Source organism: Candoia aspera, chromosome 3, assembly GCF_035149785.1.
Source record: "Candoia aspera isolate rCanAsp1 chromosome 3, rCanAsp1.hap2, whole genome shotgun sequence".
Lineage (NCBI taxonomy): Eukaryota > Metazoa > Chordata > Lepidosauria > Squamata > Boidae > Candoia > Candoia aspera.
In genome coordinates this window covers 46,643,216-46,657,488 of record NC_086155.1, presented here as the reverse complement: position 1 = coordinate 46,657,488, position 14,273 = coordinate 46,643,216, and the positions used below count along the sequence as shown (strand labels likewise).

General features: G+C 39.4%; 2 protein-coding genes across 4 annotated transcripts in view; both read right to left on the bottom strand.

Annotated features, from left to right (window-relative positions):
- Window positions 1–14,273, bottom strand: part of GOLT1A (golgi transport 1A) — a 321,971-nt gene that overhangs the window by 296,270 nt on the left and 11,428 nt on the right. For 2 of the 3 annotated variants that reach the window (XM_063297556.1, XM_063297557.1), the window contains exons 4-5: window positions 13,396–13,459; window positions 10,802–12,250 (exon numbers count right to left, since the gene is read on the bottom strand). In XM_063297556.1, the coding sequence (XP_063153626.1) occupies window positions 12,212–12,250; window positions 13,396–13,459 (103 nt within the window). In that variant the 3' untranslated portion in view covers window positions 10,802–12,211. Of the gene's footprint in view, window positions 1–10,801; window positions 12,251–13,395; window positions 13,460–14,273 lie in introns of those variants that run through there. The other variant, XR_010067561.1, reaches the window with a different exon arrangement.
- KISS1 (KiSS-1 metastasis suppressor) lies at window positions 4,470–6,678 on the bottom strand. The gene is made up of 2 exons (XM_063297555.1): window positions 6,139–6,678; window positions 4,470–5,205 (listed from the first exon to the last, which is right to left on the bottom strand). Exons 1-2 carry the CDS (start codon window positions 6,239–6,241, stop codon window positions 4,907–4,909), a joined length of 402 nt encoding a protein of 133 aa, XP_063153625.1. The 5' UTR covers window positions 6,242–6,678; the 3' UTR covers window positions 4,470–4,906.

The following is a 14,273-nucleotide window of genomic DNA, read 5'->3' as shown; positions in this document are numbered from 1 at the left end:
GGTAATGCATCACATAAATGTGGACCGGGAAACATGGCTCTTCAGATGTTGCTGGACTCTTAATTCCTATCAGCTTGTCCAGCATGGCCAACAGGGTATGCAAGCCACTATCCTCAGGACTTTGTCTTGCCCATCTCTGTCATACATTCTCAACATTAATTGAAAAACATGACAGGGAAGAACAGATGCCTGATAGGTAATTTTAACTGACAATTGTCAATTTATATATCCTTTCATGTACTGCTAGAAAACTCATCTCCAACAACATTGTTAAACCCATTGGGAAAATTGTCTGTCTGTGTCATATGTATCTATTGCACCTTCTCTGGGGACAAGTTGGTCCTCTGGATTCAAACCTCTCATTTAAAAATGTATTTTCATTTATCTCCTCCAATAGATAAACCACCTCTGTAGAAATTAACAGCTGAGACCCAGGGAGAAATCTAAAGGATCCAAACCAGGCTTTTAAGGTCAGCATTGTCTTTTATAGCTATTTAAACCTAGTCATTTTAATGAGCAAGGAAATAATTCAAGTAGCTTAAGGTGAACAGAAATAGAAGCAGAGGAAGCAAACTGTGCCAGTGTCTCAGAAATATAATAAAAATGAAATGTTTAAGGTTTAAATAGTGTATCTAACTCTTAGAATCATAGAATTTTAGAATCAGATTCCTTCAAGGTCATCTATTTCAACCTCCGTAGTGTAGAAGCTGATTGGACAACTTCTGCTGAACTACCTGTGGTAAAGCATTTTGTTCCATTAGGTCTTACTGCCTTTTCTTCTTCCTTTGTATGCTTGCTAGTCAAAAGCCTCATCTGTGCTTTATATGTTCTTAGAATGAATTACACTGTAAGCAGTGCATGTCACAACTTCGATCTCTGAGATTCTAAGCATGCTAATGCAAGCAGGACCAGTAGGACTTCCAATTCTAGGCTGCACAAATCCAGATGACCACTAGATGGTAGCAGAGAGTTAGGGTTTTCTATAACTCTTCACTGTTATCTAATGGTCAACTGGATTTTTGCAGCCCTGAAATAGTAACCCAGATGAAGGATTAATCTAACCAATTAGGATTCATACCATTTGTTAGCTGTATGAATCAGCTTTCTCCAACACCAGCCAGTTTGCCGGTGTTTGGAGATGATGCCAGCTGGAGCCATCTGGAGGGCCACAGGTAGGCTGGGACTAATGCAAGCTGTTTCCCAGAAAGTACTGCCATGTGCCCTAACAACTCAGCTATCCTTTGTGTCAGTGCCCCATTCACATATAGCTATTAGTTTGCTTTTATGAAGTGTGATGCCTGAATCTACCCATTATAGTTTAGTATAATGTGCAAACCAAGCTATTATGGCATGTTCAACAAACCATGATTTTTTAACATTCTAACTTAGTGTTTTATGGTTCCAACAGCTAGGAAAAAGACTTTACAGAGACTTGATTTTAAGAGCAAGATCATTGGTCAAAAGCTGATTCATTAACCTGATCAGTCTTCCATGTCTAAATTGGTTTTCTCCCCACCCCGTCACCATTAGTCACTCTAGTGATGCTTTATATATGGCAATCTGTTTATCCATCCCATAGGACTCCCAAATTTCCAGTCTAGGAGGAAGTAGAAGTTTTTTTGTTGAGAGTCATGCCTCCACTCCCTGACTTCAGAAGGACTCCACAACCTATAAAAGAAACTATTAAAAGCTGTATGCCACACAGAAATCCAGCACATTAAACTTTTTTCTGCTATGGAGGTGCAATGAAGTAGAAAGTTTTGCCAGCTGTGTTTTGGCCTGTTGTACTGTATATAGGCTAAAAGCAAATAAAACCCAAAAGGAGGAAAATAGTTGGAAACTCTATGAGGTAATCATGGCTGCTAGGCTGCCACCAAAGGTAATTTGTATACTAGGGGTTTTCTTCTGGCAGGGCAATGACTGACTCATTTGTATAACACACGACACTCTCCCCAGCCTTGACATTTCTCTTTTAATAAACCATTTTTCAGACCTCATTTTTGTTGTTCTTGATTTCAATTTGTCTCTGCTACTAAGTTATGTGTACTTAAATTACAGCTAATGGCAGTTTCTTCAAATAGTTTTGCAATTCCCCAGCCCCACCCACCATATGTTCGTAGATCTAGAGCAAAAATTGCTGTGGGAAATTTGTGATTGACTTCCATTTCTTGTCTGTGGATGATGAGGGATAGCTGGCCAGCTACTTTTTATGCAGGTTTGCATACATTTTATGTGTGGAAATGGATATTATATGGCCCAGGAATCATCCACTTCTCTTAATATTGTAGCCTTATAACTATGGCTTATGGTCTATGTTCTCTTATACATGCAAATGCATATACAGTACATGAATTGAAACTCCTTTTTCTCCCTGGTGGAACAGATTTCATTGACATTACAAGCACAGTGGATATATTTTGTATTCACTATCCTTGACTAAGGAGTAATAGTTGTGTTTGGCTCAGTGGTGTCTTGTAGATGAAATCAGCTACAGCCCAGATTCTAAAATTTTCAACAGAAATAGCTTGAGAAGTGTCCTGTTTCTTGGATGCCCATACAAGAAATTCATAGCTGTAGCAGAGGAGATTTTTTCTGAATAAAGCAAAAATACGAAATAGGGGAAATACTTTGGGATGAAATGAGAAAATTGGCATGAAGGTAGAGATACAATACATTGGAAGAAAAAATGCAAGGGGCAAAATAAGGGATAGAGAAATGTGTAGACCAATGAAAAGAAAGGAGGAACTAATCAGAGAAAAAACAGTGAAAGTAAATTGCAGGAGAATGGGTACTGAAAATGATAAGTGAAAGAGAGACTTTTAGGGCTGATTAATGTGGAACACCTATGTAACCTGTACATTCAACTTCTCATGGAAAACAGTGTCAGAAAAAAGGCAAAGAGACTATAGAATAATCCTAGTAATGTTTATTGAAATGTAAACATTCTATCCAGAGGGACCTATCCCTTAATAAGTATATGTGCATAGTTATAGTACTATACCATGTAGTTTCCAGAGGAAAGCCCAAGTTGTTATCTTTTGCATTTGCCAGTTGCTTCAGGGCATGGAGGTACCAATGTTGTAAACCAGAAGAGGAGAATTCTTGGGAAATGGACAAGTTTTCTGCAAGAAGTCTCCATGGGAGCTTGTGTCAAATTAATTTTGTGCTGAGCTGGGGGAAATAGATAAAATACTTGGCCCAATAACACTTCAGTGCTCAATGCTTGATGAAGGAGTAATTTGTAATTAGAAGCTTTTAATAGCAGCTGGAGGGGTGGTGGTGGAGTATGGCTATCAATGGGAAAGAGGAATTCTTCCCATATATTTATTTGTTGGGAGGCAGAAGGATACTATAGTCAATACACCACATCTAACTGGATCATTTCTCAGTTGATATCCTAGAAGTTGTTGTTGCTGCTGTAAGAACTTACAACCCCTGTAAGTTCCAGATTTTCCTTCCTTATCTGGGGACTTTTTTCAGTGAATAATCATGCACATGGTTGCAGTCTTTTATTCTGCTTTTAATTCACAGGGAGAATATTCACTTGAAGAACAAAGCACTCAGATTTTCATAGGCAGCAAGATTTCAGAAGCAGCAACAACAACTTCTAGGATTGATATTACAACCAAAACTCTATTTGTAATCTTGAAACTTTGGGTAGGGGAAGGGAAGGAGACTTTAGCTGTGATTAAAAAAAAAAAAGGCCAAATTCAAATTCCTGCCAGTTTCTGCTAACAGAATGAAATGAATATGAATATGTTGTGTGGGTGTCTGTTTTTGCTTATTTTGTCTCCCGCAGGTCCCACCATAAGCCACAGTGAACTAGGCACTCCAAAGCTGTCATGGTCCTTCCATCTCTGTTCCATAGGCATACCAAATGAAAGAACATTCCCAATCCATCTCCATTTCCTCTTGGTGCATCCATCACCACTAGTGCCTCAATGGATAAGCAATAAGGACTTTTCTGCAGTCTCTAGAGCAGTATTTCTGAATCTTAGCAATTTTAAGATGTATGGACTTCAACTCCCAGAATTCCACTCATCTTAAAGCTGCCAAGTTTGAAAAACAGTGCTCTAGAGGGAGCCATACAGTATAAGAAAGAGTTTCCTTCTCCTTCCCTTGAGGAAGAGAGATGGATATATCCTATGCCTTTTGAATTGTTCCTCCTGGGACTCAAAGATTATGCTTTAAAAGAATTCTGCTTTTGTAGTAGTATGTTTAAAACAAGGGTCTCCTGCAATATTTCTGAAAAGTTGAACCAATTTCATTTTTACTCATGTGATCAGAATTCCCTTCACAAAATTTGAAAAAAAAAAAATCCAAACAGATATTCAGTGAATAAGACCCCCAACAATCATTGTTAAAATGGTATGGTAACTTGTACCACATTCATTGCAGGATTGCTTTTTGTTGCTGAGTTCTTTTTCTTACATCAAAATAATACAATACACAAATTAGCACAAGTAATACATTAATCTTAATGTAGTTTATTAGTTATAATTTTCATTGTAATGTCTGGCATTGAAGAAAGGGGGAAACAATGACTAGTTTTCAAAAAAAGTATACCATATATACTCGCATGTAAGCCCTTCTGCAGAAAACCCTCAATTTTTTCACCAAAATATGGTAAAAAAAAAAAAAAACTTCAAAATTTTTCTGTTTTAATTTTTACAATTGGCTTATCCATGGGTAGCACATTTTTCATGGTATTTTGGTTAAAAAATCAAGGGCCGGCTTATCCGTGGATGAGCTTATACGTGAGTGTATATGGGATAGGTACTTTCAAAAAGTATTACCACAGACTTAAACGGTGCCATAGTCATAGCCTTCCATTTCCTTGGAACAATGAAGAAGGAAAACATCTCAAACTATCCCCTCCCCTGCGTGCCCCCCTCCCCACTATTCTTCAATTATTTTGTAATTTCTCCTGGGCCTTCACTGCTTGCCTCTTGCCATATCTTAGCCCAAAGGAATTCCAGTTGTACGTGGAGAGATCATGGTCCCCTTGTAACAGCAATGCTGCTTGCAGCAATGGGACCCCCCTGCTTCTTGTTGGAGGCATCCCTGGCCATAACTGCAGCTGGTGCTCTTGCCGCTTGCACGGAACTGTTATGGAGGATTTCAGAACTTCTTTGCCAGAGCTGAAGCTCCTTTCAGAACATGGGATGTCATCAGCCCAGTGGACCCAGCCTCTGGAAGGTTTAGCTAGAAAGAATGAGATATGTTTACAGAGAGAACATATCTGAAGAAGCATCAGGGCGGGGGAAGGACAGAACTTGTAAAATAACTCTATTTATTTATTTATAAAATTTATATGACTGCCCAGCTCACACAAAGTGACTCTGGGCAGCATACAACAAAAAACCAACATTTAAAATAGAATATAAAAACCAGTTAAAACAATTAAATAATTAGCATGAGTAAAAACAAGATTGCAAGAGGGTTAAATTAAGATGGTATATGTAGTGCAACCAATGCATAGGATCTCTGCTGCCAGGGGATCCCCAGGCCTGATGAAAAAGACACATTTTCAGAACTTTCTGGAAGGCCATAAAGGCTGAGGCTAACCTCACCTCGGGGGGGGGGATGATGTTCCAGAGGGCGGGGCCACAGCAGAAAAGGCTTGTCTTGTCTATGAAAAAGGAAGTGTCAAATTCAAAGTCCTGCCTATTCATGATGGCAGAAAAGAAGGTCAAGCAAATGATGAAAAACATGGACATTTCTCACAAGGCTGAATCGTGTTCTAGATCTGAAGGGGAAAAGATAATTCAAGAGTGCACCTGAGCACACATATAGCACCCATGCACTTCTTAAGCCAAATCTTTTCTTTTCCTGGGATTTGTGTTCCAGGTGCAGAGGGAGCCCAGGAAAAGACTGTGTTTCTTTACAGAGTTGCTGACAGGTAGTATGTGAGCACCCCACATGCTTTACCCCTTTCCCTTCAAATATGTATTGCTTCATAGCTCCAGGATGCAGTGACACAAGAACCACATGGGTATGTTGCCTAAATAGCAGTGAAAATTCTTTCTTTTGCCGAGCAGTTTCAGTTCATTACTAAGTTTATGACAATGTTTTTTCCCCCTTCAGGTTTCTCCCTGAATCTAATAAGAATCTATCCAGCCTGCCTCTACTTCTTACCTTGAGTCCAGAAGCCTTTTAGAGGGAAATAGCTGTCTGCAGGTTTTCCAAACTGAACTCTGAAGAATAACAGGAGCAGGAGCAGGGAACTTAATAGGTTCATTCTGGACTGCAGCAGATCTGAAATAAAAAATGAAGGAAGCCAGGACACTCTAGACCAGGGTTTCCCAAACTATGAGGTGTTCTTCCCTTGGGGAAATGCAGACAGAGTCCAGGGCAGGTGTAAATAATCTTTTAGTGACATTGTTACAATAAATCCACCTTTCCCAAAGTTTCATTGTGTGAGGGAAGTATGATGGCCAAAATTTTAAGACCCCCTGCTCTAGATTATATGTGATGGTTGCACTTGTGGAAGTGGTAGTTACATGGACAACTGTTCCTACTGGATGCTGAAAAGTGCCTTTGAGTTCTATGCATGCTATATATGTAATAGGAGGAAAGTAGGGCTGTCACCAATCCAGATTTGAAGGGGAAAAGATGATTTAGAGCAGTGTTTCTCAACCTTGGCCACTGGAAGATGTGCGGACTTCAACTCCCAGAATTCCCAGACAGCTGGGGAATTCTGGAAGTTGAAGTCTACACATCTTCCAGTGGCCAAGGTTGAGAAACACTGATTTAGAGTGTGTGTAGCACCTCAAATCAAACATGGTTGTCACCAGAACCCAGGAAACGGTGCTGCTTCTTTAAGGAGTTGTTGAGAGATGACATGTGAGCACCTCTACATGCTACAAACCATGCTTTCCTTTTTGAATCTGGATCTCTGTATGACCCTAAAATGGAAAAGCTGTTCCCTATTAAGTTTTAAAATATATGATACTGAGCATGCTCAGCAATAGAATATTGCTAGGACTAAAAAAAAAAGCCCATTAAGTAGAAAATCAGGATGTACCATAAAATTAACACACAAATACAATCCACAGAAACTGTAGGCCCAAACATCTTGTGGACATCAGGAGGAAAAGGAGCAACAGTAGCAGTAGCACCCCGATACATTAGGAAGTCCTTTGTCTGAATTTTGCCCTAAATGCATGGCTATCTGGAATGGAGAACAGAATAATACCCAGTCCATTTCAGGACTATTATTAAAATTCTAACAAGATAATGCATATGCAACTTTGGAAAATCTGAAAGCACTATGGAAAAAAAACAAGTATAAATAGGAGAAACAATTAGTTTTAGAAAGAGATATTGCTACAAATACAATAAAACCATCTTCAGAAATGCAGGTAAGTGTGTTTATTATTTCTGAAGACAGATAAAACCTTTGGTATTATTAGTATCAACCCCCTCCCCAAAACCAATTTTAGCTCACAACTTTAGTTTTTGACCCAGGGCTTTATTATACTTAATCATTCATCTCTATTTACAATAATTTATCTTTTTTACAAAAGCATCATTCTCTCTCCCTCTCTAAACACACAGAGAAAGAGAAAAATGGTTTACTGTTTGTTTATTTATTTATTTATCAAATTTCTGCCACCCATTTTGCACATGATGACTCTGGGTGGCTATCTGTCCTTCCCCACTATAGTACTTAATTGGGAAAAATTATCCAAGCAGTTCAGCTGAGTCCAATCTTGTCCTATATGTAGGAAGAAGGTAGTAAATAATTTGATAAACACCATTATTTGAAAGCATAACCATTTTGAAATATTCCATGACTGCATTAGAATTGAAGTCTGCCCACAAAAATTAATTTTGATAAAAACTTTAGTATAGACATCAGGCAAGGATTGGAATGGGCTTATTGATACAGTTACCACATGTCCTTTATTATAAAGGACAGTCCTTAATTTCAGAAAGCTGTCCTTTAGATTCATTTATTTTTCCTTTTGTCCTTTATTTTGGTCATTTAACTTTTACTGTACAAATGATACCACTTAATGCACAGTCTTTCATTCATGTGAAAAATATGGAAACTGAATTGTCTTTTTAAAATAAATTTGCAAATACTGTTTGATTTTAGAAATTTTTATTAGAATATGCATTTTTGTAAAGTTTTTCTTGATTTTGCTCTTGAATTTTCTTTTGTAAAGCAAAGTTATAAACAATTACATTTTTTTACTCTTATGAACCTCTTTCAGATTTGCCCCTTTTTCAGGTCTTTTATTTTTTCCAAGAAAATATAGTCACTGTAGCCAGTTTGGTCCAGTGGTTAAGGCAATGGGCTAGAAACCAGGAAGCTGTGAGTTCCAGTCCTGCCTTAGGCATGAAAACTGGCTGGGTGAACTTGGGCCAGTCACTCTCAACCCAACTCACCTCACAGGGTGGTTGTTGTGGAGAAAATAGGAGAAAGAAGGAGCGTTTGGTATGTTCGCCACCTTGAGTTATTTATAAAAATAATAAAAGCAGGATAGAAAATAAACAAACAAACAAACAAATAAATACATAAATGAAAAAGTAAGCAGAGTATGTCTGAAGTAATGATTGAAAGAAAAATAATGCTACCTCGGTTCCAGGTTTGATATGTCTCAGAGTCATTTGCAGGAAGCTCTGTGTGCATGGTGCATGCATGTCTGTACGTGAACTGAATATAAAATTAAACTCAGGCTTCCAATCTTCTGGCTAAATTCTGCCGTCAATCTGTTAGACAACTGGTTCATTTCCTGCTGGCTTTGGTTGCCCAGTCACACAAACATGTCACCTCTGCCTTGCACTCCCACAGACTTCCATTTTTAATTATAACTAATTATTGTAGCTACAGCCCTTAACTTAAGTCTAATTATTCCATGGTTAATAGTCTTTCCCTAAAAAAGAAATTCCACTGCATGGCCAAAATAGATGGTTACTTACAAATATAACATAATAGGGTTTTGTTTTTTTTAAATGTATTTTCAAAGCAAAGACCTTATGCTGACTGGCACGGCACTAACACATTATTGTGGATCAAGAGCTGTCATTCCTTTTCTCTCCATCAGTCTCCTGTGATTTACAGTATCATCACTGCCCTCTCTGCTCTATGCTGCCCTCAATGCAGCTGTGGATCAGAAAAGACTTTGGGATGGCGAGTGGGAAGCCTGGGCTGGGCAAATCTGTGCACATCTGGAAAGAAGCCAGGGTTCAGCTGAGAAGGCAACATTTCTAGACAGCCTCTCCATTTCGTACTTTGCCAAGGTTCCCCATTCTTTGTAGTGTTTGCCTGAACAGGGACAATTGGAGGATGCTGTTGGAGAAAAAAGTCTTGAGACCAGTTTTCAAACTGGCAGAGCAGAAAAAGCTTATAACTGGCTATTACGGAAGGATTCACACATGCATACAGAGAGAGAAGGAGTGCATTAAATGTGATTTGAAAGAGAGGGATCATCACTCAGCATACAAATGTTTATTCCAACTCCACCACTAATGAACAGGTTACGTATGTTTCTGAAATCCAGCTAACCCTTCTTGGCCAGAGGAAAAAGGAAGACAAAAGTGCAGATGGGAGTAAATACATACTGTATGAAGTACTTCTACTTCGAAGTTCTTTTCCCTCTTGAACAGCCACAGCAACACTATTTTAAAAACTACAGTCTGTCTGCTACATGAAACAACAATCCTACCACTACACCATTTTCAAAAACTTTCCAATTAGCAAAATGCATTTGAGGGCTGGGAGGAGAGGTACATGATTGCAGAGCAATCTATCTGAACTATTACTGTGGAGCCAAAATATATGAACATTTTCTGCAGGATCCCATGTTGTCTAGACAACAAACTTCTGAATAAATACGCATAATTCTCTAGCATAATTCATAACCATGTTGTCTTTAGTGGCTATACTCCCAGAGAAATGTGTATAGGGGTACCACCCAAGGCTTCAACATCCTTATCTTTACTTACCTCAGTTCTTCATGCAGTGTCCAGGCCCAAAGTCTTTGATCTCTTGGGGAAAAGATGAGGTGATCTCCACTTCAGCTCTCATCTCGCTCTTACGGCCAGGGTCTGCATTATTGAATGCCCTTGCTGGTGACATCAGCAAAGATGAACCCACCTCTAGCTTATACATATTTTAATTTCCCTGACTAAGCAGCTCTTTTGTATCCGGAAGGGTAGACCCAACTATTTTCTTATCCATTGTTTCATCAGACTATTTTTTCCCTTTTGTTCTTCAACCAGAGCAAAATAATTCTGCTTTCCCTTTCTTTGCAGCTAAGCCAGAACAATTGGTATAAATAGGCAGCAATCAATTTGCTCCACTACAATGAAATTATTAGCAATAAAGAAGACGGGGATACTGTCATTTGCTCCGATACTCCCTCCTCCTTCATTTCCAATAGTTGAATAAGGAACTAAGGAAGTAATTGCTGGATCTACAACCTGCATTTGGGGAGACTATAGAGTATACAGGGATGTCTGTGGGGAGGAGGGGGGTTCCAAAAAGTCAAGTGGGCAGCCACTACGATTGAAATCAAACCACCACAAGGGTTGGAGTTTGATTGCATGGTTGTGCCTGTCTGCTTGACTTTTTTGATCCCCCTGAGGACCCCTCTGAGGGTATATCCATACAATTTGCATAAAGTGAGGATTGGGAACAAAGGTCTTGCTGCTAAATAATCTTTACACTTCTGACCAAACTGGGTAAGTTCCCTCTTTATTGGGAAGAAAACAAAAATGGGGTGTGTGTGCAATTTTGTAGAGCTACTATCTGTCTTGTGAGGTAACACATACAAAGATTGAGATGAAATTTTAATTAATATAATTTATTTTTACAATGTAGCATTGTTAAATAAAAATAGAAAAATATTTGCATCAAAGACCACAAATTATTTGCACTGGAGATCAAATATTGTTCTGTTACATAGAATGTATTGGAAAATATACATTATTTAAAAACCTGTCCCCTACATCCTTTTTAGTCATAAACTTTGAAATAGGAAATCCCAAATTATATTTGTACCCCTAAATTTATTTTTCCCTTCCTTTGATGAACTTGCCTAGAGAAAAAAGAATAAATTGCAAAAATGTCAGGGAAATGAACATATTCCTTTAAGCTTTGTTCTATTATACTCTTTTTAAATTTTTCTGGTAAGTTACTATTTCTAATTTTATCTGACCAAATCCTCCTCTGCTTTTATTGTATTGTCTCCTTTGAATAGAGACTTTAAAGAACTGAAGATGATAGAAATTATTGGCCTTGGGACAGTATTGTTGGAGACTGCTCACTGCATCTATGAGCCTATTTTGATTAGGGTGAGGGTTAGAGTTTGACCACAATCTACAAATAGAAAGAAATTGGCACTGATACATCACATCAAGTGAAAGAAGCTAGCATTTATCCATTCCACTGCAATTGTTTGGATATTGAAGATCCCATTCAGATATATTTCTGCAAACATGTTGATATTTTCTAAATGCTGGGTGTGTTGCTGTCAAGCACTTGTGACACAGCATGATACTTCCAGGTACTGAAGATCATTGAGGTGTGTTTTTGTATATTTAAAAGCTACAGTATAGCCACCATCTAGGAATGAGGCAATGGCAAACCACTTCTGAAAAACCTTGCCAAGAAAACTCCTGGAACTTGTCTAGGCAGTCTCGGAGAATTGGACATGATTGAATGGATTAAAAAAAAAAGAGTCAACATCAGGAGTGTATAAACCAGCATCAGAAGGTGGAAACCCCATTATAATTGCTCATTATACAAGGAATGATTCTAACGATGACCTTATACACAATTGAAAGTGATTGATCATTCATTCATTCATTCAAGTTATATGGCCACCCATCTCAGACAAGTGACTCTGGGTGGTAAACAATCATAAAATCAATTTAAACCAAATTACAAGCACAATACAAAAAAAAAAATTAAAATTATATCCATAGATATAGACATAACCAGGAAACGGGGCCCTTAACACACTCAGGACCCCGAGCCTGGGCACATAACCAGGTCTTCAAGGTCTTACGAAAGGCTGACAGGGTCAGGGCCATCCTAATCTCTGAAGGGAGAATGTTCCAGAGGGTAGGCAGATTATATGTAATATTTAAAGTAGCACTAAATAAGATAGCACTGTGGAGGCAACAGGCTATTCATAAGAAATGTCTGTGCTTGTAGGAAGGGAAATTGTCTCTGGTAACATGCCATTCATCCAAGTTACACTGCAGAGGTGGTGTCTCCCAATTTCTGAAACAGCTGCAACAAGAAATCATTCTTACTAATAATCTTCTAAAGAATTATATGATGGAATGAAAATTACAATAACTAGGATAAAAGAACAGAGTCAGATATATGACAGATTGAATTTGTTTGATTCAATTAACGATCACACTGCTAAGATCATCATGTTCAGTGGCTATGATCTACCTGTTTGAGATCAATAGAAAAACTTCCATCTCTTGAATGGTACTGGGTTTATCTGAGTGAACGAATCAATGAAAAACAAAAAGCTATGAACCCATCTCTACCGGCATTATCATCTCTGGAAGAGTAACAGGCTTAAACTGAGCAGAAACTCTATTTCAAATGAACAGCACTTCTAATGTAAGTCAATGAAACTGCACTGGGACTTCTCCTTATTTACAATATCTTGTGCTAGGTATACTTCAAAATAATGCAGTGGTTGTGCATGATTTAAATGTCACATTCTAATTACTTCATCATGCTGTAGTTTTGCCCAATTACGTTATAGGGAAACCAGTAATTTTAAATTGTGCTACCTCCCCTCCCCCAAAATTATCTGTTAAGTTGGTAGACATCATAGCATGCTTCTGGGGTCCTGATAGATGGCATTGCTTAACTGAAGGAACCCAGAGTGTGCCAACTCTGCCAGACCAAAATGACCAGGCAGATGCTGTGGGAGATAGGCAGTCTCTCATGTAACCAGGCCCTATGCCATGTAGATGACAACTGGCACCTTGAATTGCACCCGGAAGCAAACTGGCAGCCAGTGCAGCTCACAAAGCAGAGGTGTTACATGGGCATATTGAGGCATGCTCATAACTACCCACGCTGCTGTATTCTGGATCAGTTGAGGCTTCCAGGTCATCTTCAAGGGCAGACCCACATAGAGCACATTGCAGCAGTCAAACCATGAGGTGACCAGGGCATGAGTGACTGTCTGAGTAATGTCTCCTACTGTACTTTTAAAGGCAACTTTCCTCAATGGTCTGTATCCAGATATATTGGCACTGAATTTCCCAGAATCCCCAGCTACCTTGGCTAAAAGCATAGCCAATGTGTCAGCAGGGAGCCATGCAAGAGGGCAGGTCGCTTAGAGGTTGCAGCATTTCTTTCACTCTAATCCTTTTTTTCTCACAGGATCACCTGTTTTTCATTACCTTATTCAAAAATGAGACATTCACCAGTGATCCCAGAAATCCAAAAGCAATTGGGAAAAAGCTCCTAAAGACCAAAAAAAAAGAAAAAGTTAATTGCTGATTAAAATAATCAACTGGAAATGAACTTGAGATCCAAACCAATTTAGATGGCCATCCATCTCACCAATTGTCAGGCTCTGCCTGCTACCCAGTAAAAATGCAGACGCTAGTGTAGGCTTAGGTTCTGGTTTTATTTGAGTAACAGTATGCGTGCCCTTTAAGAAAGCTGAGAGTGAGTGGAGCATGCCGGAACGGGATTTAAATAGCCCACGCCAGTCAGCGCTCCACCCCTTCTTACTCTGGGTGCGCCCCCAAGCCCCGTCGGTTCCGTCGTCGGTAGGTGAGGGGTTGTGGAGCCCCTCCTGTGCTCCGGGCGTTTCCTTGATTGCTTCCCTGGCCGGTGATGGTTCATTGCCGGGCGATCAGGTTCGTAATCTCTTTGACAGCTCGGGTGCGCCTCATGGTCTGGTCTTGTCAATTACCTTCTTTGCAACATTGTATCTTTCTCTTCCGTGCCTCCGGCTAGAGTTGATACTTTGTTGCCAGCACCTGTTGCTCTCTTTTGTTACCTAGTTGCCTTTTCCCTTAATCCGCCCGGGACCCATTTCCCTGCATTGTCATGCGAGCCGTTGCGATGTCACAAGCATCCCAATGGTGATCATGACATACTGCCCCCCTTTGAGAAGGTTAAGCTGCGGGTTTGGAGGGGTAGGCGGTATGGAAGGTGCAGATGAGGTCGGGGGCCTGGATGTCATGGGCAGCAACCCACTCAGGGTGTGGAAAGTGTTTCCACTTTACTAGGTATTGGAGGGAGCCCCGCCGCTTGCGGGAGTCAAGTA